Genomic DNA, 23,758 nt, shown 5'->3' on the forward strand with positions numbered 1-23,758 from the left:
CTGCGGCGCCGGTGCCTCCGAGGACCCGTAGCGGCCCCGCGCACGGCCTGTCGGGAAGCTCGGCTTGCCTCTGGCGCAAGGAATGGTGGGAGCTGAAGTCCGCTCAAAGCCTGAGCTCCCCACCTCCAGCGCCCTAACCAGCGGCACGATTTCCTGCCTTCCCTCCAGCACCGCCCTGCACCCCCCAACCCCCACCCCGTCCCCGCCTTAGTCTCACGACCCCGAGATCCCGCCCGCCGCCCCTCCCACCGGGACGTGGCTCCCCGAGTGTAGGGCGCCAGGCCCAAGTTGTGCTCGTATTTATTTGTCTGGTGGACTGCGCGTGTCCCAGGACCTCGGAGACTCTGGGCCAGCCTTCTTGCAGCACTACCTGAGCACGTGACGGGAGAGCCCCGCACAGCAGGAAGGGTACCCCCACGGTTCACCCCATGCGGGCATCAAAGAACCAAGCAACTGCTGCTGACCCCGGCAAACACCTTCCTTGCGGTATTCAGGTCTCTGACCGCCAACGCTCGCTGCCTCTGCGCTGCCCCGGTGCTCGCCCTGTCCCGCACCCGCACCCCAGCCCCGGGAGCCAATAAGCACAAGACCACTGTCAGACAGGGACGGTCAGGGCCAGCAGCACCTGCACCTTTATCCACAGGTTGGGCGGCCGGGCCCGAGATACCATTGAATCACTCTATAAAACCCAGAGGAAACAAGGAAAAAGTGCGAGTCCGGGGAATGGGGCCGAGGTCATGCAGAGAGGTCACTGTTATCAAAACGCTCCTGGTCATACACTTCAGCCACCACCTTGCGGCCAGCAAACCAGCGCCCATTGAGGGCCTGGATGGCCTTGTGAGTCTCAGAGGCTACGGAAAACTCCACAAAAATCTTGACAATGATCTCCGCGTCCTCCTCCTCGCCCTGCTTCTCTTGGTAGATGATGACACGGTTGACGGCACCGAACTTGCCACACTCCTCGGTCACCTCCCCTTCCAGGTCATCATCGATATCCTTGGGGTCCACCATGTTGCGCAGGACCATCACTGTGGACTGTGGCGGGGACAGCTGAGAGCTGTGGCTGGCTGGACCGCCCCGCCCCGCCCCGCCCCACCCCACCGCCCCGGTGGCCCACCTCCTGCTTGCGAAGGAGCTTCTGCATCACCATGTGGCGGGCGCTGCTGCCGGAGATGCTCATGTGCTCCTGCTCACTCAGCATCTCCGGCCGCTCCGACTCGGGAAACAGCTCCTCCTCCTCCTTCTCCTTCTTGGGCTCCAGGAGACCAAGTGTAGGAGGACTGGCCAGGATGGGATTCACCACACCCACAGAGGGGATGGTGACCGGAATGGGAGGCCGGGCCGGGGTCACACCTGCAGCAGAGCCACCGAGTCAACAGTCACTTCCTCCACCTCCCCCCATTCCCAGGAAGGAGCATGGCTGAACTGCCCTGGGGCACCGGGGGCCCAGGGGACAAAGCAGCTCGTTAAGGACAGCTAAAGGCATCAAGCCCAGAGGAGCAGCAGTGGAAGGAGGGAAACCTTGACCCACCCAGGCTCACCTGTGATGACTCCTGGGGCCTGAGCAGCCATGACGGCCTGGGGTAGAGCCCCCAGGGGCTGGGCCAGAGTCAGTGCAGGGGACACCAGTCCAGGAGTGGCTAGGGTACCCAGTACCGCTGCTCCAGCCACTGCTTCCTGCAACCAAGAAAGCCACCGTGCTTAGTCCCAGATCTGGCAGCCTCCACTCAAGACCACTAAAAGGGCCAGTCCCCACAGGACCAGGGGTCCTAGTGCCCACTACTGAACCACATAATTCCACCAATCCTTACCTGAGCTGTGATCTTGGCTGTGGCTGCAGCTGCGGCCACGGCAGCAGCTGGCGGGAGGCCTCCAGGTGTGGCCGGTGTAAGCAGGGGCATGGGGGGTGTGACAGCCTTGCCCACCCGCAAGTACTGGCCCCCCAGGTCAAAAAGGTTCATGGAAGACACGGCATCCTGGGACGATTGGGCTTTCTCATATTCTGCAGAGCAGGAGCGCAGTGAGGGCCAGCCTTGGGGTTGGGGTGTGGGGGAAGGGGGCTTTACCACCCCCCCCCACCTTCCCAAACTCACCAATGAAGCCATAGCCCTTGTGCTTGCCAGTCGTGGGGTCCCGAGCCAGTGTGCAGGATTTGATCTTGCCAAAGGCCTCAAACACGCTCTTGATGTCATCATCCGAGAGGTCCTGGTGCACGGAAGCCACGTAGATGCGGTTGAAGGCTCGCGCCTCCTCGGCCAGCTGGTCTATGATGGGCTGAGCCTGCCCTATGTTGCTGGGTCTGCCCACCTGGGGGAGAGACAGGAGACAAAGAGCCCTCAGTCAGTCTAGGCTGGCTGACTGGACACAGAACACGCTGCACACTGGCCCCAAGGTCCCCTCCCCAGCCCTCACCTTGATGTTCCTGCCTCCCAGCATCACGGAATTCATCTGCTCCAAGGCCAGCTGGGCGGCTTCTGGGACCTCATACTCCACAAACGCAAAGCCCTGGACATAGAAATGTGCAGTTAGGCTGGAAGAGTGCAAGGCAGGGGTGAGGTGGCAGACAGACTCTCACCTTGTGCTTCATGGTGACGGAGTCCCAGGACATGTCAATGCTCTTGATGGGCCCAAAGGGGGCGAACGCCTGGCGGATGGTGTCCTCCCCCAGCTCGTAGTAGATGGAGCCCACGTAGACCCGGCACATGATGGCCAGTGCCCGCTGCCGCTGAGCCGCCATCTGGAGCAGGAATAAGGGGAGAGACAGCCACTGGCCTGTGAGGGGTGGCAAGACTCTGGGCAGCCCCTTCCCCTCCTGGCCCACCCCCCACCCCCACCCCGCTCTGCTGTGGGGAGGGCTCCCCACGCGGTGGTGTGATGCAGGGTCCGCCCCTGCTGTCAGGGTGGCGGGGGTCGGCAAGACCCTACCCCAGGAAGGAAAGTCAGGTCTGAAGGCAGGAAATGGACACACCCTGGCCCACTCAGGTCCCAGGCAGACTGACAGCACAGCTGACAGGTGGTCGGAAGGCAGGGCTGCAAGCCCTCCAATCTGGGGCCGGGCACCTGGGTGGGCTGGGAGGTCCTCCCAGGGTCCTGGCCATGCACTCAGACAGAGAGGGAAGGGGGAGCCGCCAGGCTGCAGGGACACTGGTGTGAGGCGAGAGAGGGGGCAAAAGACAGGGCAGCTACTGCCCAGAAGAGACCCCAGGGAGGAAGTGAGGAGCCCAGTCAGGGACTCCCTGGAGAGAAGACCAGCAGCACCGCTCACGAAGCCCCAGTGCCTTGAACCCTCACAGAAAAGGGCTGCTGGTCCCTGGGAGCATCACGAGGGAGCCAAGCCACCAAGAGGAGACGCCCCAGGGTCCACGCGGGCGGGCACCACCGCCTCCATGCTGGGGCCCCCAGGCGCTCGAGGAGACACTCCCACCCGGCCACCTCAAACGACAGGCCTCGCAGGCAGCACCCCAGAGCCACTTGCCATGGGGCACTGGGGGGAGACCACAGGCCCAGGGCAGGCCATGGAGACAGGGCCCTGGCTCCAGCCCTTCAGCGGGGGACCCCCACACCCTCCTGAGGTTCCCCATAACCAGAGGCTGGCTTCTTTCTTCAGATATGCCAACCGGTCTACTACTGGCCAGGCCCCCACATCCCACCAAGAGGAGCCTAAAAATAAGGCTCATGTCCCCCAGACAGGATCCCCTCCTCAAACTATGCTCCCAACAAAGAGGCCTCAGGCTTCCTGTCTAGATCAAGGACTGTCCCCCCCAATACTTATGTCCCCTCTCGCGCCGGGTGCCCCAGATGTGAGACCAGCTGCCCCTGGGGTCAAAGTTCTCCAGGACAGGAGCATGTCTCCTCTTCAGTGTGGGCTCCCCAACAGTGGGGGTGCCCAGAGCCCCCTGCCTGACCTGCTCCCACAGACAGATGCTTCCTAGAGAGGACACGGGGTCTGTCTGGCCCCCGAGGACAGGACCGCGTGTCCCCTGTGAGAACTCATGCCCAGGGATGGCCCCCAGGGAAGGCCACGTTTCCCCCTCAGACTCCCAGGGGGCCTGGCCGCCTCCTCAGCCTGCCTCTGGGGGCGGGAGGGGCATCTCCTCCCCACACTCCTCTGCTGACAGCAGCCGGGGCCATGGCCACCACCTGCTCCCTGCCCGCGTGGACTCTGCCCCTTGCTGACAGCCAGGGCACGGCCCAATCCTGCTCCTTCCCTCTCTCCTTCACTTGGGTCCCCCCAGCCCCCACCCCCTCCCTCCGTCCCCCCTCCAGGGTTTGATGGGGCCGTGAGTTAAGACCCTTCTCTCCTCGGGCACCTGACCCCAGCCAGGAGCCCGAGCAGCCTGGAGCCCGGCGGAGCTGGAGGCCTGGTGGCACACCCGATGTGTGCAGGCGGCACGGGTGCGGGGGGCCTGGCGCGGGCAGCTGCCCTCCTGGCCGGCTGCCCTCCGCAGTTACCTGGCCGGTTAGTTTTAAGGCGGGCCCTCAGAGCAGATGCAGGCCTCCCCAGGAGCGGTCCCGGGGTGGGTGCCCCCCACACCACTGGCCCCGCCGCGCCTGGCGCTCTGCTGCGCGCGTCCTGAGCTGGCGGGCAGGGCCGGCCACGGGGAGCAAGGTCCCCAGCACACGGGCGCACTGCCCCCCTCTAGCCCTGACTAAGGACATGAGCCCCGGAAGAAGTGAGCATGTCTATTGACCGATTGCAAAGGTGAGAGAGGATCTCCAAAGCCCATTGTCACTGCTGCCATCTGAAAGACAGTAAAGACAGAGTTCAGTCTGTTGGAGCCGAGCAGTCTCCGCTCTCGTCACACCTCACGCAGACAGCGGCAAGGCCCGGAGTCCCCGCCCTGCCAGGAGGCCCGCCTGCCTTCCCACACTGCCGGGCACCTGGCCGGCCACTGGCACCTGCCCAGGGGGGCCTCAGAGCCCCAGGTGCCCCGCCCCGCAGCCTGGCCGGCAGGGGCAAGAAGGAAGGGGAGGAGGAGGAGGAGGAGGAGGGGGAGGGAGGGGAGGAGTGGACGGAGCACAGTCAAGAGCCAGGCACCCCCGGCAGCATGAACGTTTTGCGGGCTGGGCGGGGTGCAGGAGGCTCAAGGCCCAGGCCTGTCGGCTTCACCCTGTCCTCTTCCCCCATGGCCATGGCCGCCTCTGGCCACAAGCCTAGAGCAGGGCCCTGGGGAGGCGTCCCCAGCCTGTCCTCTCAATCCTGGGCCCCGAGCCGCTGGACTGGACTCTGCAGGGGCAGGGGCCTGACCACTCTTATCTGAGGCCATGGAGGTGGGGAGAAACGCCCCTCGGGGCTACACCATCAGCCTCGCAGCCGGGCACACGGCTCGGGGGTGACCCAAGGCCACAGTCTGAAGTCCGAGAAGAGGAGCCTACTGGGGAAGGGCAGGGGCACAGGGCTACAGAAGAGGGTTGGCAGGGGCCGTGGGCTCTCAACAGGTGGGTAGGGTTGGGCCACTTGTGCCTTAGGGAGGAACCCGGGGGTCCCAAGGAGTCCTTGAGAAACGGAGCACCACAACACCTGGCGGGGATGGCCGCAGGCATGAGAGGAGGAGAGAGGCGGCGGGGTGGCGGGCGGGAGGGTGGCTCACCTGCAGGTTGGTAAGCTGCTGCTGCTGGTGGGCGATGGTCTGCTTCACCAGCACGCTCTTGATGCTCTGCTCCATGGCATACTTCTTGGCCTGCGAGAGAAGGCGGTGAGGAGCACTGGGGGGCCCGCCTTCGGGGAGATGGGCCTTCCTCCACCCCCGAAGGGGTCCCCTGCCACGGAGCCCCAGGAGGGACATGCTCACCTTCTGGAGGGCCTCCTGCTGCTCAGGCGTCAGGGGAGGCAGTCCCAGCTTCGCGGCTGTGCCCTGCCCGTTCTCCATCTTGATGGAGTCTGTCCCCTGCAGACAGGAGCAGGGAGATGGCTGAGAGCAAGTCCCCGACGGCCCTCCCGTGGCCCCAGGCCCACCCCGCCCTCTGCCCAACCACTGCGCGTGGCCTGCAGCTCAGCCCATCTCCAGGAGTCACTGGTAAGACACACACCAAAACAGACAGGCACCTTGGGGTTGGGACCCTTGGCCCACCCAGAGCAGCTGCAGGACCCAGGCCCCTCTGGAGTCACCAAGACAAGCAAGGAGCAGTCAGAGGAGCCCAGCCTTCATGGCAAGCCCAAGCCCAGAGCCTCCGGCTCAAGTTGCACAGGAGAGCTGGCCGGCACTGGCCTCCCAGACAAGGGGAGGGCCAGGGCTCTCTGGATGTTCTGGGATGACCCACTCCTGGGCTGCCTGGCCCCCAGGTCTCTGACAACATCTCACGGCCAGAGACTCGGCTTCCCTGCTAGGGACCAGTTCCAGGGACCACTCAAAAGAGCAAGTCTGGGAGGCGCCACCCTCCCAGCACAACTGCAGGCGGTGCCCCACCCCCATCCCTGCACACCATCCGGAGACCTGAACTTGCTCTCCCAGCCCACCTCACCAAACTTCTCCCTGGGCTATGCTTAGCACCCTGGTAAGAGAAGCCAGAAACAGGCCCACCGTGAGGGAACAGAAACAGACAGCCGCCAACACGCTAGGCGAGCACAGTGACAAGGAGATGCTCTGGGGGTGACAGGCCCAGCCTGCTGAGGACCAGGGTGGGTGCTACTAGGAGTGCAGGCATGCCCTCTACTGAAAGGCATTTCTAAGCTGCTGGTCGGGGAAGGACACAGCCATGTGAGCGGGAGGAGCATGTGTGCGGGGGCTCGGAGCACACCTGCCTAGTCACTAGTCGCTGGGTGGCCAGCAACCGTCCAGACTGGGGATTCTCCAACCCCCAGCACGAAGCCTCGGGAGGAACAGCAGGGACAAGAAGCAGGCCCCCAGCACAGGCGTGACGGGCAACCACAGAGAGAGACACAAAGGCAGCAGGAAGGGGCTGGTGACCCAGACCCTAAGAACCACCCTCCTGACCGGCTGCAGTGCTAGGTTTCTAGCACAGGGTCAAAGGGCGGGAAGCCCGGGCAGCCGCTCCTCTGGCAGTGCAGTCTGGCCCCTGCACGGCGGTTCTCTCGGCCTGCCCGCCAGCCCAGAGCCCGGTTCTCCTCAGTGGGAAAGAGGCACGAGAGCCGGGGCCACGGCACCAGAGCAGGCCGTTACCATGGTGATCAATGCCAGCTCCCCTCAGCCCCTCAGAAACTTCTCAATCTCCTCTTTGTCTTGAGAAACAAAAAGCCCTTCTCCTACCCACCAATGGCTGGCTAGATAGCCAGCCAGGGTCGGGAAGAGCTGGCTAAAGGGACACCCTGGCCCCTCTGCCTATCAGCTTCAGCCCCCATAGCTTCCTAGGATCCAGGCTGCATACCACAGCCCTCCCCAGGCATGCTGGGCACCTGGCCCCAACAGCCCACAGGCCATTCTGCTGAGGCCCTGCCCAGTCCTCTGGAGGCAGGTACTGCCATGCAAAAGCATAAAGAACCTTCTTACCCGAAGACAGCAAGGTCCAGCCCTCCACCCCCACCCCACAGGTCTAGCAATCAGCACTGGCTGAGACCCTCCAGGCCGACCCTGAAGTTGAGGCCCCAGACCAGTGCTCTGACCTGCACAGGAGTCCGCGTTCATGTTTTACTTAAGAGATCTGAAGGGAAACTCTATTTCTAGCTCCTAACGCCACCCTGCACGTTCTGAACGACACGTCCACCCTCCTGTATGACACCAGTGGTGAAAGGCACGCACTGCCCGAGGTTCGGGCCCACCTGACCACAGCCACCATCTGCCTGGGATCTGAAAATACGTGAGGCGAGGACGCCAAGTGGATGCGGAGAGGAGGAGGCTGGAGCCAGGAGGGAGGCTGGGTGGCAAGGGGGCAGGGCAGGGTCTCTGCCCAGAAGGCAGAGTCCCCAGGGCTCCTCCCGCTCCCACCCCCCAGCCAGGTCCCTCTGGGCCCAGGGACACGCAGGCAGGCAGGCAGGCAGGCGGGCGGGCGGGCGGGCAGGCGGGCGGGCGGGCGGGCCTGAGGGCAAGAACGCTTAAGGGCAGTACCTGTGGAGGTTTCCATTTGTCTCCCGCTGCCACCACTGCCGCCGCCGCCGCTGCTGCCGGCTCGGACCCCCCTCCTTGCTGGCCATTGACCTGCTGCAGGCAGGAAGGAGACGGTGTGACAACATTCACAAGACTCAAGTACCCAGGCCCTCGCTCATCTTCCCTGGTTCAGAGCTGGACTCTGCGAGGACCAGCAAGGAGCCAGCTCTGACCTCGCCCCGGGCCTTCCTGCAGCTGCCCCTCCACACCTTACCCTGCCCACTCCACTCCTCCAGCACACCTGCCGCTGCCCAGGGCCCAGGCCCAAGGGGCTGGCCAGGAGAAACCAGAGCAGAGGCTGGGGCAGCCCCAGGCTGGCAGTAAGTCCTCGGAAAGAGAGGGTGGAGAGCTGAGCTGTGCTCCTGCCCCGCCCCCGGTCAACAAAAGGCACTTACTCCTGGGTCAAGAGCAGCCCTCTGGCCACACAGGAAAAGACAACCAGGACCACAGGTGGCCCTCTCCCCTCCAGAGGTGGACAGAGGCACCTCGCTAGCAGCCTGTACACATACTGGGTCAGCCCACACCTCAGTCTCAGTCCCGAGGCCCCTCTTGAAGACGGCTCTGAGGAGGACTGCCCTCTGACTGGCAGGGCCAGGCTGCGGGTCTGCCCTGTAGGCCTCCCCTATACCTCCACCCCCTGCACACTGTCCAGGGCTGTCTAACTCAGGGCAGGTGAGAGTTTGGCCCCATCTAGAGGGGCCAAGGAGCACTTGGTGTGAAGCCAGCCCAATGGCAGAAGGTGGGCAACATCATGAAAGTGAGGGTCTTAGTGGAAGGGCCCTGAAATTTCCCCACCATCTCAGAAGCCACACGGCAGGAACCCACTCCCAACTCAAGCCTAAGACCCACACACATCTAGAACACAGACAACAGCCATGCCCACCCTCAAGGCGCCAAGCACGAAGCCAAAGAAAGGCTGGGCTGACCTGGCCAGAGCATGTCTCAGGTACTCCAGCCTCAAAGGAAAGACAGCAGCACAAGCCTGACTGCACTAGAGATGTGGCCAGTGGGCGTGGAAGCTGCGGCCCACCCAGCACTGCTCCTTCCCTGGAACCCCTGTGAAACCGGATCACTGCTGTGAGCCATGAAACCATGCTCCAGAGAGAGAGAAAGGAAAGGGGGGCCCTTCTGATACAGGTGCTACCCAGTGGGTACTTGGCATCTGGGGAGAGGGTCTGGCTTTGCTCCAAGTGCCCTGGCAGCCCCCAGAACACACCAGAGCAGAGCCTGTCTCGCAAAATCCCAACAAGAGGTAACTTCAGGTCTGGGCATGTAATCCAATCTCTTGACCCCTGTGAACTGGGTCAACTTGAGGGCACATGTATAGATGATTTCCCACTCACCCAAATCAGTGCAGCAGCCAACAGGAGCCAGGACAGTGCTGAGACCAGAGACGGCTCAGAAGACGCTTCGCGGGGAAATTCAGTCCACCAGGGACTCACCAAGGACAGCCGACCCCAGGGAATTCATGGCAGAAACAATGTCCCCAGTCCCACAGAGCCTAGGGCTCTGTTCTAAGCAGATGCTAAGAAAACTTAGAGGAAACTGCCCTTCATCATTACAGCTAGTCTTACGCTGTCCTCCAGCTGTGAATACAGCAGGCCACAGTCACAAAGCACGCCAGCACCAGGCAGCAGTGCCTTGAGGGGTGCAAACTCCCTCTGGCGGATGTGTGTGGGGTGGGGGGGTGTACACGGAGTGTGGGGTGGGGTGGGGTGCAGTGCAGCCCCAAGATTCTGGGGCCCAACCCCTGCGCTGCCATTAATCAATAGCCCAGGGCAAAAGGATCATTTCCATTAGAAAACCAGAAAAATCAAGTAATTACACGTAACGCCTCCAAGCTTCAGGCTCGTCAGGCCTGTCTCCTGGGGCAGGCAGGAAGATTCAGCGAGTGGCCAGCTCCATATACAATGCATAAGGCAATCCCTGCACATGGCCAGCGATCCACAGGTTTCAGTGATTTTTTTTGTATTATTACAACATCCAGAATCAAGTCCCCACAGCAGGGCTCGTGCAGGACACTGCCTCCCATCTGGTCAGTCCCCTTCACGTGGCGCCATGCTATCCACAGCACAGGCAGCTTCTGTGCAGGGCACTGCAGATGCACGAAAAGCAAGGCAAGAGATGCCAGCCAGCCCCGACACGAGGTGGTTTCTGTAGCACAAGCCCTAAGAAGAAAACCAAGCACAGGGTGGGAGAGAGGGAGTGTGAGGGCCCCGAGGCCACAGCAGCAGGGACAGCTTCTCGGTGAGGTGACAGGCAGGCTGGGACCCACAGGAGAAAAACAAGCACCTTCACCTCTGGGAAGGTGAGAGAGTCCAGTGCTCTTGCCAAATGGAACCCCTAGGACAATGGTTTCAAGGAGGAGTGAGCCCAGGTGTCAGAGGAAGGGCCTGTGGCTTGTTTCTGCAGTGACCAGGTGGAAGGCACACAAAAGTTAGAAGAGGCTCTTCTGTATCTTCCTGGGTTCTTCCCCCGGAGATCACTGTCCACCAAATCCAGCGCCACTCACCCTACCTCCGGCAAGAGCCAAAGACACAGCTTAGGGCAGCAAACCAGCACTCCTCAGCATGCGCAGATCAGAAGATGGAGAAGCTTTTGCTATGCCCCTGAAGCACTGCAGGGAACCAGTGACTCTTCTAGAAACCTACTATTCATTCGAAAGGTTACAGGAGGAATGTGTTAGGCCAGACTGGACCTCACTCCCACAAGCTGTTAAGGTAAATCTGGGCCTTTACAGTTTGTATATGCATATTAACATACATTCATTAACCTCCTGTGGAGAAGGAAATAGCAACCCACTCCAGTATTCTTGCCTGGAGAATCCCAGGGATGGGGGGAGCTTGGTGGGCTGCCGCCTATGGGGTCGCACAGAGTCGGACACGACTGAAGCCAACTTAGCAGCAGCAGCATTAACCTGAAGAGGATTCAGACGGGCAGTGAAGACCCTTGTTAAAAAGCCCAGCTTCTAAGGTTCAGACCCAGCGTGCACATCCACCTCCAGTGTGACACCACCAGTGTCAGGCCCTGTGCCACAGCCAAGCTGGGCCCCCTGAGCAAGGCTGGGGTGTGGTGCTGATGCAGGTCTGGGGGTGCTCGGGGACTTGAGGCCTCCACTCTCACTGGTCTCTGCTCCTCCTACACCTTCCCAGGAGTTCTGGTCCTTGTCTTCAAGCCTCGCTCTCCATCATCTTAAAACTCTGGTGACTTAAGACAGTCACCAAGGCCTCCACCTTCACCTCTCGTCTCTCTAATGCCCCTGTCACAAAGGTGGTTGCTCCTGTGGCTTCAGCAGGAAGCAGGATATGGCACAAAGAGGACAGTCAAGTTAGCCAGATCTGAGACTCCCACACCAGGCCCCTCTCATAGCCTGGGGCCGCTCTCTCCCTGGGCGTCAGTTTCTGTCCCAGTGACACAGGTTCGCCCCCCTGTGACTATCAGAGCCTGAGGGGGGCAGTCTAAACACACCCGCTGACCCTCGGATCTCCCCTATCAGTCCAACCTCCCGCCACATGCCTCTCGAACAAACCCCAGCACATCAGACTGAGTTGCGGAGGGGTGGGTAAATAAAGGGATGAAGTTCCCTGTGAGGGTCCCTGAGGGGACTCAGTGGCACACGTCTGGGAGGAGGAAAAGTGAAGGGAGACCTCCCCAAGGAAGTGCTGTGTGAGGAAAGGCTGTCCATTTGTACTTAGCGCTCCATGTGGCTGAGCACTAAGCAAGGCAGCAGAGATGACTGCACCCGCCCTAACACTTCAGGCACCCTGAGTGGAAACTGGTCTCCAGTGCCCAGCAGACGGCGGAACAGGGCAAGACTGTCTCTCGTTCCCTACTGTTCCCCCAAGCCCTCGCATAGCACTCGGGACAATATGACCGCTCAGGATACGTGTAACGAAAGATGTAATGAGAGACCTCGTCTTCCCTTCCCGAGTAGGACGGAATCCCAGTTGGCTGGAGACCTCTTCTCCGCTGGGCATCAGCACAGAGCAGATTCACAGCTGTGTACTCAAGAAGCGAAGGCCTCCCTCCTCACCAGGCCCGATCCCGTCCTACAGGCCCCCGCACACCCTGCGGCCCCTCCACGCTGGAGGGGGAGACGCCACGCTTCCACGGTGCTCCGCCTTCAAGTCGGGGATACAGGCTCACAACGTCGGCAGAGGGGAACGACTACAGTCTGGCCCCGCCCGACCGCACCGCGAAGAGACCCGGCTCGGCACACGGCACGGTCGCCAACCCCCCCCTCCTCGGGCCCAATTCCCGTCAAAACCAGCCGCACCCGGGGTCACAGCCACGCCAGGTCCTCCCGCGCCGGCTGCCGGAAGTTGCAGTCTGCGGGCCGGAAACTGCGGCCGCAGGCCGGCCCCCCTCCCCTCTCGCCCGCCCCGCCCCCGCCTCGCGCGACCGAAGGCCGCAGAAGCTCGCACTGGGCTCCGGAGCGGCCGCCACGTCCCAGAGGGACCCTCGGCACCCTGGCCGGGCCAACTATCTGCTCCCGCGGTCTGAGCGGCGGCCCGCGGTCACCGGGGTCTCACTTACTAGCGCTATGGTCGCCGTCGCCATCTTGTTCCCGTCGCGGCCGCCGCGCGCGCCACACGCGCCACACGCTTCGGTTTCTTCCGCGGTCTCGCGCGATCTAGGCGCCGGCGGAGGCGCTCTCAAGAGAACGGAACTCTCGCGATTAAAGGCCCTTTCCCCAGCGACGTGGAAGGAAAAAGGAACGCGCTTCCGGTGCGGGGAGGAACAGTTAACGCTCCGGGAAGGGCGCGCGGAAGGGGCGGGGGCGGGGCGGGGGCGCGCGCGGCCGCCCCGCCTCCGCGCGCCGCCAGCACCGCCCTCCGCCGGCCAGTTAGCGTCCCAGGTCGCCCCTCCCCTCTCCTCTCACGGCCGCCTTCCCTTCGCTGCTCGGTTTTTCTGTCTCCTTTGCAGGAAAACCCGAGGCCGGGCACAGACGGCCGGATCCTCTCTAGAGCTCCAAGAATCGCCTTTTTTCGGACTCAGATTTGGAGATGCCTCTTTGCATCGTATCTCTGAATGCGCCTACCAATGCATGGTGTGTTCCCTGTTATGGTCGTATTTTCTCTTTCCAAATGATTCAGAAAACAGTAGTGCATTTTAAAACTGATAGCGTCCTAGAGCCACCGACGTAACAGTCTGTAGAACTGCAACCCAAGAGACAGGCTTCCGAACCAATCCCCTGGGAAGGGTATGCACTCAGTCCCCTTAGTTCTGAACTATAAAGTTCCAGGTGTCCATCCCTGGCGTTGAGCTGCCCTGGACGTTTATTGCATGCCACACCCAGTCCCAAGACCCTCAGTGAAGCTCAGTGAAGCCCTGAGGTTGTCAGCTTAGCAACTTTAGCCTGCCTGAGGTAGCAAAGTGTCTTCTCCAAAGAGGCAGGTCTCTGCTCAACCCTGGGAGAGTTAGTATGAAATACAGACACTCTGTTTAAACACAACAATATTTTACTCATTTACCTTTCCTCTAAAATGATAAGAAAGAGTGCTTCGTTCAGTCATGTCTAACTCTGCGACCCTATGGACTGTAGTCCACCAGGCTCCTTTGTCCATGGGATTCTCCAGGCAAGAATACTGGAGTGGCAGGGCTCCCCAGGCATGGACCCCAGCCTGCCGGGGCCCAGGCCCTGGCTTTGCCCAGCTGAGCACTCTGGTCAGGAAAATAAAAAATAAAAAAATAAAAGAACTTTAATGAACTTAAAAAAAAAAAAAAAGAATACTGCAGTGGGTTGCCATTTCCTACTCCAGGGGATCTTCCCAACCCAGGGATCGAACTCTTACCTCGTGTCTCCTGCATTGGCAGGCGGATTCTTTACCTCTAGCGCCATCTGGGGAGGTTGTGCCACCCCAATTTATAAAGGAAGAAACCCCCAAAGACAAAGAGGTGGAATGTTGTGGAGCTGGAGGAGGGTGGACAGCAGGGGCTGCTTTAGCATCCTGGAGGTCGGGGTCCAAGAGATGGTTCATGTGAGCGCAGTCATGACAAGGAGGAGACAAGAACTGCGTCCCTACTGGCAGCGACTGAGAGGTGAGTTCCAGCAGAGGCACACTTGGAGGGCCTGCCTGTTCTGAAAGTGGGGGAATACATGAGATTCCTGCCTTTCTGCCACCTCCACCCCTGGCTCCCCAATCATGTGCCACTCACAATCCTCAAAAAGAAGAGCCCATCTCTGCAAGAGCTCCCAACACACACACACACACACACACACACGACTGGCCACTGGGAGGTGGGCAGGAGAATGACCTGGCTCCATCCTTGACCTCAAAGCTCACAAGGCAATAAGCCCCAACCACTAAGAATCAATGCGACTGGGCAACCCAGGAACACCAGACACCCGAGGGAGAGGAAAACTGGAAAAGGAAAAGGGACTCAGAAGGAATAGAGCCAATAAAGCAGGCCAGAGACGAAGGAAAAAAGAAAAGCTGAAACTATATCCTCAGAGATATAGGATGTTGCATCAAAAAACATGAACAAGATGCTGTAAAGAAAAACATTCAGCCAGTGAGAAAGAGCAGTTACAAATGAAAAATATGAGAGGAAAAGGAACAGTTAAACAGAGAAGTTGCAAGATAAAGTTGAAATCTTCCAGAATGTATAACAATAAAACCATATATCTAGAAAACAGACAATGGAGTACTGTCACGCTCGTCAGCTGGTGCCTCAGAGGCCTCTGTAACAGAGGGGTGGGCTGTGACTGGGAACTGTCAACATATTCAATATCCAATGATAAACCATAGTGGAAGAGAATACAGAAAGAAAATCACTTTGCTGTAAAGGCATAATTAACACAACATTATAAACTGCCATACTTAAAAAAAAAATAATGGAAGAGAGAGAAGGTCTACATCAGGATCTCAAATATGCAGATGACGCCATGCTTGTGTCAGAAAGCGAAGAAGAATTAAAGAGCCTCTTGATTGAAGGTGAAAGAGGAGAGTGAAAAAGCTGGCTTAAAACTCAACATTCAAAAAACTAAAATCATGGCATCCGGTTCCATCACTTCATGGTAAATAGATGGGGAAACAATGGAAACACTGACAGACTTTATTTTCTTGGGCTCCACAATGACTCTGGACTGGACGATGACTGCAGCCATAAAATTAAAAGATGCTTGCTCCTTGGAAGAAAAGCAATGACAAACCTAGACAGTGTATTAAAAAGCAGAGACATTACTTTGTCTGCAAAGGTCCAGACAGTCAAAGCTATGGTTTTTCCAGTAGTCATGTACTGATCTGAGAGCTGGAAAATGAAAAGGGCTGAGCGCCAAAGAACTGATGCCTTTGAACTGTAGTGCTGAAGAAGACTGAGTCCCTTGGGCAGCAAGGAGATCAAACCAGTCAATCCTAAAGGAAATCAGTCCTGAATATTCATTGGAGGGACTGATGCTGAAGCTGAAGATCCAATACTTTGGCCACCTGATGCAAAGAGCCGCCTCATTTGAAAAGACCCTGATGCTGGGAAAGATTGAAGGCAGAAGGAGAAGGGGACGACAGGATGAGATGATTGGATGGCATCAGTGACTCAATGGGCATGAGTTTGAGCAAACTCTGGGAGATGGTGATGGACAGGAAGGCCTGGCGTGCTGCAGTCCATGGAGTCACAAAGAGTTGGCCACAACTGAGTGACTGAACAACAACATCAGGACACATCGTTGGTAATTTCCAAAGCATTCAGGTAAAGAAAAGATCCAGAGAGAAGACATCGCAAAGGTCAGAACTCAGAAAAGCATGGGAATCCTTGGGACTAGAAGCCCAACTTTGTACCTAGTTACACGAACAAGCAGATGTGAGAGTAGTGAGGGCAAACTGCAGACTCCGTAACTGAATCAAGGAAGAGGAAATCATGGGCTCCAGCGGAGAGAAAGGAGGTGCTCCAGGATGCTCGTGAAGTCGCAGCCCATGCTGACAGCCGGGGCAGTTGGCAGGGTGAGAGGTCCAGGAAAAGATGGAAATAGCAGTTATGCAACAAATCCAAAGTTTGAGAGGAGGTTCACACTTCTGCAGGAGAATCTAGGGAGGAATTAATGACATACATGGAAAACTAAGCCCCCCAAAAGGCAATGATTAACTGCAGGGAAAACAAAAGGTTGTGTAAGAAAGCAAATATTTTCCTAGGACACCTCGTTCTCTGCTGAGACCTGTGGGAGTGAAGCTGTAATAGTGTGCCCATCACATTGAGATGGCACTGTGTCAAGGGACTGAGGCCAGTGGCCTCCCTTCCCCCAGACGACACCAGCAGGTGACACATAATGTAGAAAAACCAATGAAAAGCAGTGAAAGCATGTGTGCATGTCCTTGTGAAACATGCATATTAAATGCCTGAAGAAACAGCTAAGAGAGTTGAATTTGCAAAGGATCAGAGTTAGGCATTGTATTTATTAGTTATTTATTATTGGCCTAAAAAATTCCATTTTTAAAATAATACGTTTGTCACTTTGAAGAGATAAAAGTTAAAATGAAAACCTCAACAGACATTAAATGAAGCAGTGCTAGTACTGATCCTTTTGAGTTCAGTTTAATCTCTGGCACAATCTGTTATGCATTGGACACTCCCAACTGTTTCAGACGATGCAAAATCAGACAGCTTGGCATCAGGATTTCCAAGTAGCTGTGTAAGTTATTTTAAAGCGTAACTTTAAACTGAAAGATCTAAGAACTTGAATAATTTTGTAGAGTACTGGAACATTTAAAATAACTTGAGATTCACCATATTTGTACATGGAATGTATCTGACTTGTCTTGGTAAGGGGTGTTGGTTTGGGGTTTTGGTTGGGGTGACGTGGCAGGTGGGATGACAAAGATGTCCGTGTCCTAACCGCCAGAACCTGGGAATATTACTTTACTTGGTGAAAAGTATTTTGCACATATGATTAAGATTAAGGACCATGAGATGGGAGATTATCCCGGATTATCCAAGTGGACCCAACCTAACCACATGAAGCTTTCCTGGCTGCAGAAAACCAGACACACAGTTTAGGAGAAAGATTCAATGCGATGTTTCTGGCTTTGAAGATGGAGGAAGAGGCCATGAGCCAAGGGATCTGGCAGCCTCCAGAAGCTGAGAATGGCCTTCAGTTTAAGCAGGCATGGGAATGGGAACCTTGGCCCCATCGCTGCAAGGAACTGAATTCCTGCCCAGTGCCCCATGTGCTCCTGACACCTGCAGGCTGACAACCTGAAGGAGTAGGAAATGGTTTCTCCCCAAGAACCTCCAGAAAGGAGTGACAACACCTTGATGTTAGTCTGATGGGATCTGCGCCAGATTTCTGACCACAGAACTAATGTGTTGGTTTAAGCCACTGAGTTTGTGGTAAAGACCTACAGCAACAACAGAAAACTAATACAGTGGTAGGCTTTTCTTGTTTGACATTTCAAACACTTAGAAACCTGAACGGGCTAAATTTATACATGCGGTTTTAAATGTTCAAGAGTGATTAACTACATTTGCAAATGGAAGGGGCGCTGATATCCCCAGGACCCAGGGAGGTAGCACGAGTTGGGGGGAGCTGGGGAGGAGCAGGGAGGGCATCCCACACGGACCACTCCAGCCAGGGAACTTGGACAGAGAACAGCCCTTTGTGGGGGTTGCAGGAGCCAGAGAGGGGCTCGGAAGTGGGTCTGCCCTGGATGGGGGGTGGGGGCAAGAGCCACAGGAGCTTCCAGGTCATGACCCCGCCCCTCGCCTAGCATGGTGCCCGACAGCTGCAGGTGCTTTACCATCAGTTTAAGGTGGTGGTTCCTCGTGTGGGTCAGTGGCACCAACTTGCAATGGAGTGTTTCCCTGGGCGCACAGCTGTCCAGGGCTGACCCCCACCCCTTAGCCCCCAGCACTATGCATGGTTCCCTGTGGGGCAGCCCCTTCATGACCACACAGCCAGGAAATTGTGGAAGCTGGCTGCACGGGGCATCCTGCTCCTAAGGACACGCAGCAGCTAACCTGTCCCCCAGCGCCGGCTCCCTCACCCCGGTGGGCCCGACCCCGCCACCCTCAGCCCCACCCCAGGGCTGCGGGGAGCTATGCGAGGGGAGGTTCTCACTAGCAGGCACAAAGGCAGACAGAGACCCTGGTTCCCCACCCAACTGCAGGGGCCAATGCCAAGCTTCCCCAGGGAGCCAGGAGGTCGGCTTCCAGGGGGCTTGGGGCCCTGGGGTGCGAGGATCAAGGTCACGGCTGAGCTCCACGGTACTTGAGGAAGGTGCTGTCCAGGAAGGCAGCCAGCTTCAGCCGATCGTCCTGCAGGATGGGAGGGAGGCATGGGGGACGGAGGGGCGAGGCCCACCCTGCCGCCCTCCCAGGCTGGCCACACCTGGCCCGCACACCTCACCTCGTGGACGAAGCCGTAGTGTACCAGCTCAGCAGCCAGGTCTTGGGCACTGTCGGCTGCGGCAGGGGAGGCGGGGGCGTGAGACCCGCAGTGCTGCCCACCTGCTCCCACCCCCACCCGGGGGCCACCTTCACCCCCTGGCCTACTTGGGAGCAGGTCGTAGGTGAGCTGCCGATGCAGCCGGTCCTCCAGCACCAGGAGCAGAGTGAGCTGAGGAGGCGGAGGCAGGAGGGTGTGGTGGGCTCGCGGTCGGCCCTGTCCCTCTTCTCCCGCACCCGGTGTCTCTGCCAGCGGCAGGCCCCCCCCCCCCCCCGCCAAGCTCACGTGCCAGCGCGCCTGGTCCTCGCTCCTCTCCAGGTTACACTGCATCTGGATCACCTGCGGGGAAGATGCAGGCCAAGGTCACTCAAAGGCTGGACCTCAACCTCTGGCAGCAAGGGTAGATGCTGCCTCAAAGGGGCCGGGCAGGGGTAGTAAAGACCAGAGATGGGAAAAATCTCTAAGGGCAAACTAGAAAGCACATCTCACTGCTAGGAGCCTGCCGAGTTAAGGAAACTTTGAGAGGGGTAGATGCTGAAGCTGGAAGATGCTTTAGGATGTTTTCACAGGTGGAGAGGACACCTGGACAAGCTGTGGGAAGGGGAGGAACAGCGAGGTCCTCAGGGACAGGACAGCGGAGCCCAGGATGCCAGCAAGACCAGGCCTCAGAGTCGGGGCTGAGAACCCCCACCTGTGCCCCCACCCATAACAAGAATTCTGGCTGCACTGTGGAGGGAAGCCAGCGGCAGGCGATCAGGCAAGGGGCTGGTGCAGCATCCTGGTGGGGAACAGAGTAAGCCTAGATCAGGGCAGTAACCATAGAGACACACCCAAGGCCGGAGCCACAGCCTCTGGAGACCAGTGGGTGTAGACATGGAGAGGGAGAGGGGCTGAGGCTGCCCAGGAGGCCCCTGGCCAGGAGGGAGCCTTGCAGGAGGAGGGGCCAGGGGAATCCCAGGACCTGAGGGCCCTGGAGGAGACACCAGGGCACAGATATCAGGGAAACCGCAGGCCAAGGAGGGGGGTCAGAGCGGTGGCATGTGTGGGGCAAGGGTCTGCAGGAGCCTTTCCCTGCGGAGCCTCTGGGAGAGGGGTGTATCTCAGCTTGTATTACTGCCCCCAGGCTCCACAGGGTGATCAGTCAGGACTTGGCCTCTGGCAGCCTAGAAGAGAGCTGGTCTGGAAGACTTGAAGCCCCTGGTAAGAGAGCCCGTCTGGGCAGTGGGCAGACCTGTGCAGCAGGGGTAGAAGCTTACCTTTCTGGTCTCTGAGTCAAAAGGCTCTGGTGTCGGGGTCTTGGCCTTCGGGGCTTCCTCGGGGGGCGGGGCCAGCACACGGGGCAGCCCCAGGGGCCGGGCAGCAGCAAAGTTCATCAGCGGGTAGATCCCATTCCTGGGGACACAGCGCAGGCTGGTGCCGGCTGGGGGCTCAGGCCCGACAGTTGCCCCTCCCCAGGTTCACTCCAGCCCTCACCTGACGTCCTCCAGGAACTTGTCGAGCTCTAAGCAGGAGACTTCTGAGTACCTGGCGTGGGTGTAAGAAGAACGTGAGGATGGCTGGCCCGGCCAGTGGGGCATGGCTGGCCGGGGGGGAGCAGGGAGGCCTCTGGGCTGCAGGTCACTCACCGCCACTGTAGTGGGGGCCGGGGGGTCCGGGGGATCTCCGCCAGGACCGCGTGCGGGTCCATCGCCTTGGTCTTTTCCTCCACCACATTCTCAGGCATGAGGTCTGTGGGCCGCGGGAGCACACAGGCGGCGGGCCCTGAAGCATGGGGTCCTGCCAGGCCTCCTTCCGCAGCCCGACCACAGGCCCTGGCCCACCCCCAGGCCGACCTGCCCCTCACACTGGTGCTGGATGAAGCAGTGGGCAGCCAGAAGCTTCAGCGAGTGCACCTCGAACAGCACGCGGTGGAAGAGGAGGCTGTGGGCAGAGGGCCGGCGGGCAGGGTCCCGGGCCAGGCAGGAGAGGATGAACTCCTGTGGACAGGGGGTGGAAGTGGGTGCAGCTTCTCTGTTCTCGCCCCAAGCCCCTGGGAGCCTTCATGCAGCTTCCGGCACAGGGAGAGGCATCCTGTTAGCCGCCAGGCCAGGACCTGGTTCTTCAAACAGGACAGTGAAGTCTTCCCGGGGCCTGGAGCTGCCTGTGCTTTCCTTCCAGTAGGCACCCCCACCCCAGTTTCTGTGGGGGGCTGGCACTGTCATCCCCAAGTGACAGATGAAGGCTGCACGCTGAGGACGGACACCAGCCCCTGCCTTGGAGCCCAGGACTGGGCAGAGCGCTGGCAGATCAGCCTGGGCCCCTGAGGTCAGAGAGGCCCAGCCTGAGCCCACCTGCCTGCCCTACTTCTGGTGCTGCAGGCCAGGCCCGGCTCTGCAGATGGCCTTGAGGGGTGCCTCCCTTGCCCCACATGCAGGCCCTCGCTGCCTCTGGGTCCATCCTGGCCCCACGTCTGTCTCAGTCCCACCCGGGCCCCACCACTCCCAGAGGCCATGGGTTAAGCCAGGTAGTCGCTGAAGTCTGGCCACAGAGGTTGTGGCTGCAGCTTCGGAGCATATGCCCTCTGCCCCCACCCACCTTGCCCCCGGCATCCTCTCAGCCTGTCTCCTGAAAGCTCACAGGAAGGGCAGTGGAGTCGGGCAGACCTAGATGCACACTGGCTCCACCATTCACGTTAAAGGCTCTCTGAACCTGTTTCTTTATAAAACTGGCATAAACACTGCACCCACACTGAGAGCATCTCTGTGCTCAGGATGTGCCCTCATGCCATAAGGTCTGCCCTGCAACACACTTGCCCGGTAAGGCCCTCTTTGCAAGGGAAGGGCTGGTGCAGAGGGCCTGGCTCTGACCTGTGCCATCTGCACGCCTGCCTGAGGCCCCTCACTGCCCAGCCTGGAACACTGACAGCCAACTCACAGGGGCAGGGCGTGTTGCTTACCCGCATGTTGGGGTCACTCAGCGAGTGCCTGGCACGAGTGATGGCCTCCTCTGTGACCCGGGTGTCCCCATTGGCCTGGATTTCCAGGACAGCCATCTGGGGGGCAGGGCAAGGTCAGGCAGGGGGAAGGGATGGGTGGGGTTGGGGGAGCTAGCTGGGAGGAGGACCCCAGGCTACACTGGGTTAGTACCTCTAGTGCGCACATCCCAAAGGAGAAGATGTCCACAGCAGTGCCATCAGCAACCTCTGAAAGAGGAGAGCAGGTCAGGATGGGTAAGGCGGATGTGGGGGGCAGGGTGGGGGCCTCCTGGATTCACCTCCATACTCTGGCGGGAAGAAGTGCAGGTTCCGAGGTTCCTCCCGCTCAACACGGATGGGACTTCGAAGATCATCGGGGAGCGCTATGGGAGAGCAGGGGGTGAGCAGACCAGGCCTCTCCACCGCCCTCCATCCCCCAGAGTCCCCACGCACCATTGGAGAAGATCCGGTGCCACACTGAGCCGGTCCCCACGGGGAGAAAGTGCAGGCGTCAACGTGACCGGGTGCGCAGCATCATCGGCCCTGTGTTCCCAACAGGGTCCCGCCCAGCCCGGCCTCCCCTGTGCCTCCCCGCCGACCCCTCCTCCCTGCTGCCCCCTCCACCCCGCCAGCACCGGAGCCAATCTTGATGAGGCCGTTGTGCTGGATGAAGATGGTGTCACTGGTCAGGTTCCCGTGGATGATGGGGGGGCTGCAGGCGTGCAGGAAGCTGGGAGGAGGAGAGAGCCAGTGGAGCTGGGTCAGGGGTGCCAGGAGGCAGGGTGTGCGGGGGAGATCACAGGCAGGTGTTAGGGCAAGCCCAGGCCCTCACCTGAGTGCAGACAGGATCTGTGTGCACCAGCGCTTCCAGGCCTGGCGGTGGACAGACTCCATGAGGTGGGCTCCAAAAGGCCGCTGGGCCTGGGCCATCTGGCCCAGCCCTGCCCCGTGCCCCTCACCATCTCTGTCCCCAACAGCACCCGGACCCCAGCCTGGCCCTGACCCATGCCAGCCCACTTGCATACCCTGGCATTCATGGCCTTGTGGTTCTTCTTGGTCTTTTTCAGGAATTGCTTGAGGCTACCTGACGACACGTACTCTGTGATGAAGATGACCTGCAAGGCGGCAAACTCACGGGCTCCACCAACAGTGGGTGCCCACTCCCACCCCACCCACTGGTGCCCCACCACCCCATGGCCCACCCAGGGGCTCACCCGCGCTCGGGACTCTGAGGCATCCAGCCAGTACTTGTGCAGCTTGACGATATTGGGGTGGTCTACCAGCGCCAGCTGCTCAAACATGGTCTGGATCTTCTCCTGGGAAAGGGGGGTACAGTCACCAGGATGATGGGGGGGTGAGGGGGGTGGAGCAGCGGGCCTTACCTCGTGGACCAAGAAGGCCTTCCTGTCAGCGAAGTGCAGCTCGTTCCACACCACCTCCACCCCCTCCTCAGTGTCCATGGCCAGGAACGTGCTCTGGACCCCCGGCATGTTTCCCTGATTCACCTGGAGGTGGGGGTGGCGGGGCATGAGTGAGGTGGTCGGGGGAGCTCAGTCCCTGCTCACATCCTATCCACCAGCCGGAGGGTGTGAGGCAGGCACTGGCGCTCCAGGGAGAAGCTGGGGACCCAGGAGCAGAGGCGTGGTATCCTGGGGCTGGGTTGTGGAGATTTGGGGCATGCTTTGGGTTTTTTTGAGGATGGTTCCCAGGAGGCTAACAGGTGGTCTCAGAGGCATGGGGAGGTGGTCTCGAGAGGCTGGCCCTCAAGGAAGAGGGGATTTCTCACCAGGGCGTGGGGGCCAGGCTAAAGGAGTGCGAGCACGCATCGAGGAGGCCGTCTGCGCGAGGCTTTGGGCAGCTTCTCGGCCTCCTGGCTCGCTCAGAGTGCGCACGGCCCCGCGTGGCCCCAGGACCCCTCCGCCCAAGGTGGGCGGCGATCCGCCCCGCCCCGGGGTGCCCACCTGCTCCCGCCGCTTCTGCCAGCGGCCGCACGGGCTCTCTTCCAGAATATCGCTCTCGTCCTCACTCTCGTCCTCTCGTTCCCGCTCCCGGCCCCGCCTCGGCACCAGCTCCGGGGCCGCCATGGCTCGGCCGGTCCAGGCCACCGCCCTACGCGCGATCCGCCGCCCAGCGCCGCCGCCGCTCTCCGCCCGTCCTGGCCCCGCGCCCAGACGCCCAGCTGGAAGCGGAGCTGCTGCCACCACCCCTTCGAGCCCCCACCCTGGTTCTGGGAATTGGGAGGCGCGGGCACGCGGCCGGCCCGGGGGGTGGAGCCCGCCTGCCCTGCCGAAGCCGCCTCCCCGGGCCGGAGCCGAAGCTGAGGCTCCACGCACAAGGCAGAGCCCTCGCCGCGGCCCGCGGAAGCCCCACCTGTCGCCGCCCCGA

At 59.9% G+C, this 23,758-nt stretch overlaps 2 protein-coding genes across 11 annotated transcripts; both read right to left on the reverse strand.

Moving 5' to 3' along the window:
• Positions 1 to 598: 598 nt before the first annotated feature.
• Positions 599 to 12,811, reverse strand: PUF60 (poly(U) binding splicing factor 60). Of its 7 annotated transcripts, none has more exons than XM_043484347.1 (12): positions 12,579 to 12,811; positions 8,004 to 8,096; positions 5,793 to 5,888; positions 5,592 to 5,681; positions 4,692 to 4,742; positions 2,576 to 2,737; positions 2,413 to 2,505; positions 2,094 to 2,307; positions 1,812 to 2,002; positions 1,542 to 1,677; positions 1,118 to 1,353; positions 599 to 1,035 (listed from the first exon to the last, which is right to left on the reverse strand). In XM_043484347.1, exons 1-12 carry the CDS (start codon positions 12,600 to 12,602, stop codon positions 736 to 738), a joined length of 1,686 nt encoding a protein of 561 aa, XP_043340282.1. In that variant the 5' UTR covers positions 12,603 to 12,811; the 3' UTR covers positions 599 to 735. The 7 variants fall into 7 exon arrangements, with proteins under 7 accessions (XP_043340282.1, XP_043340275.1, XP_043340279.1 ...); XM_043484340.1 differs by having other exon boundaries at positions 8,004 to 8,093; positions 12,579 to 12,748; XM_043484344.1 differs by lacking the exon at positions 12,579 to 12,811 and adding an exon at positions 12,319 to 12,334.
• Positions 12,812 to 16,425: 3,614 nt separating this feature from the next.
• NRBP2 (nuclear receptor binding protein 2) lies at positions 16,426 to 23,758 on the reverse strand. 4 transcript variants are annotated; one of them, XM_043484299.1, is made up of 18 exons: positions 23,335 to 23,755; positions 22,756 to 22,878; positions 22,588 to 22,689; positions 22,399 to 22,488; positions 22,206 to 22,246; positions 22,009 to 22,103; positions 21,827 to 21,850; positions 21,673 to 21,756; positions 21,546 to 21,601; positions 21,356 to 21,451; positions 20,264 to 20,396; positions 20,046 to 20,148; positions 19,894 to 19,944; positions 19,677 to 19,812; positions 18,710 to 18,759; positions 18,528 to 18,591; positions 18,382 to 18,437; positions 16,426 to 18,290 (listed from the first exon to the last, which is right to left on the reverse strand). In XM_043484299.1, the coding sequence occupies exons 1-18, from the start codon at positions 23,455 to 23,457 to the stop codon at positions 18,278 to 18,280; spliced, it is 1,440 nt and encodes a 479-aa protein (XP_043340234.1). In that variant the 5' UTR covers positions 23,458 to 23,755; the 3' UTR covers positions 16,426 to 18,277. The 4 variants fall into 4 exon arrangements, with proteins under 4 accessions (XP_043340234.1, XP_043340233.1, XP_043340232.1 ...); XM_043484298.1 differs by having other exon boundaries at positions 18,706 to 18,759; XM_043484297.1 differs by having other exon boundaries at positions 16,426 to 18,437; positions 18,706 to 18,759; positions 23,335 to 23,756.

This window comes from Cervus canadensis, chromosome 12 (genome assembly GCF_019320065.1).
Source record: "Cervus canadensis isolate Bull #8, Minnesota chromosome 12, ASM1932006v1, whole genome shotgun sequence".
Taxonomy (NCBI): domain Eukaryota; kingdom Metazoa; phylum Chordata; class Mammalia; order Artiodactyla; family Cervidae; genus Cervus; species Cervus canadensis.

What these genes read in the sequence shown, in the direction of transcription:
- PUF60 (XM_043484347.1), bottom strand. Translation starts at nt 12,602, where the DNA reads ATGGCGACGGCGACCATAGCGCTA. An exon ending in AGCAGGAGGCCCTCCAGAAG is followed by an intron (nt 5,682 to 5,792) that starts GTGAGCATGTCC and finishes CTTCTCTCGCAG; the next exon opens with GCCAAGAAGTATGCCATGGA. An exon ending in AGCAGCTTACCAACCTGCAG is followed by an intron (nt 4,743 to 5,591) that starts GTGAGCCACCCT and finishes ACTGTCTTTCAG; the next exon opens with ATGGCAGCAGTGACAATGGG.
- NRBP2 (XM_043484296.1), bottom strand. Translation starts at nt 23,457, where the DNA reads ATGGCGGCCCCGGAGCTGGTGCCGAGGCGGGGCCGGGAGCGGGAACGA. An exon ending in CAGATCCTGTCTGCACTCAG is followed by an intron (nt 22,104 to 22,205) that starts GTGAGGGCCTGG and finishes TCCTCCTCCCAG; the next exon opens with CTTCCTGCACGCCTGCAGCC. An exon ending in TGAGTGACCCCAACATGCGG is followed by an intron (nt 20,397 to 21,355) that starts GTAAGCAACACG and finishes CCCTGTCCACAG; the next exon opens with GAGTTCATCCTCTCCTGCCT.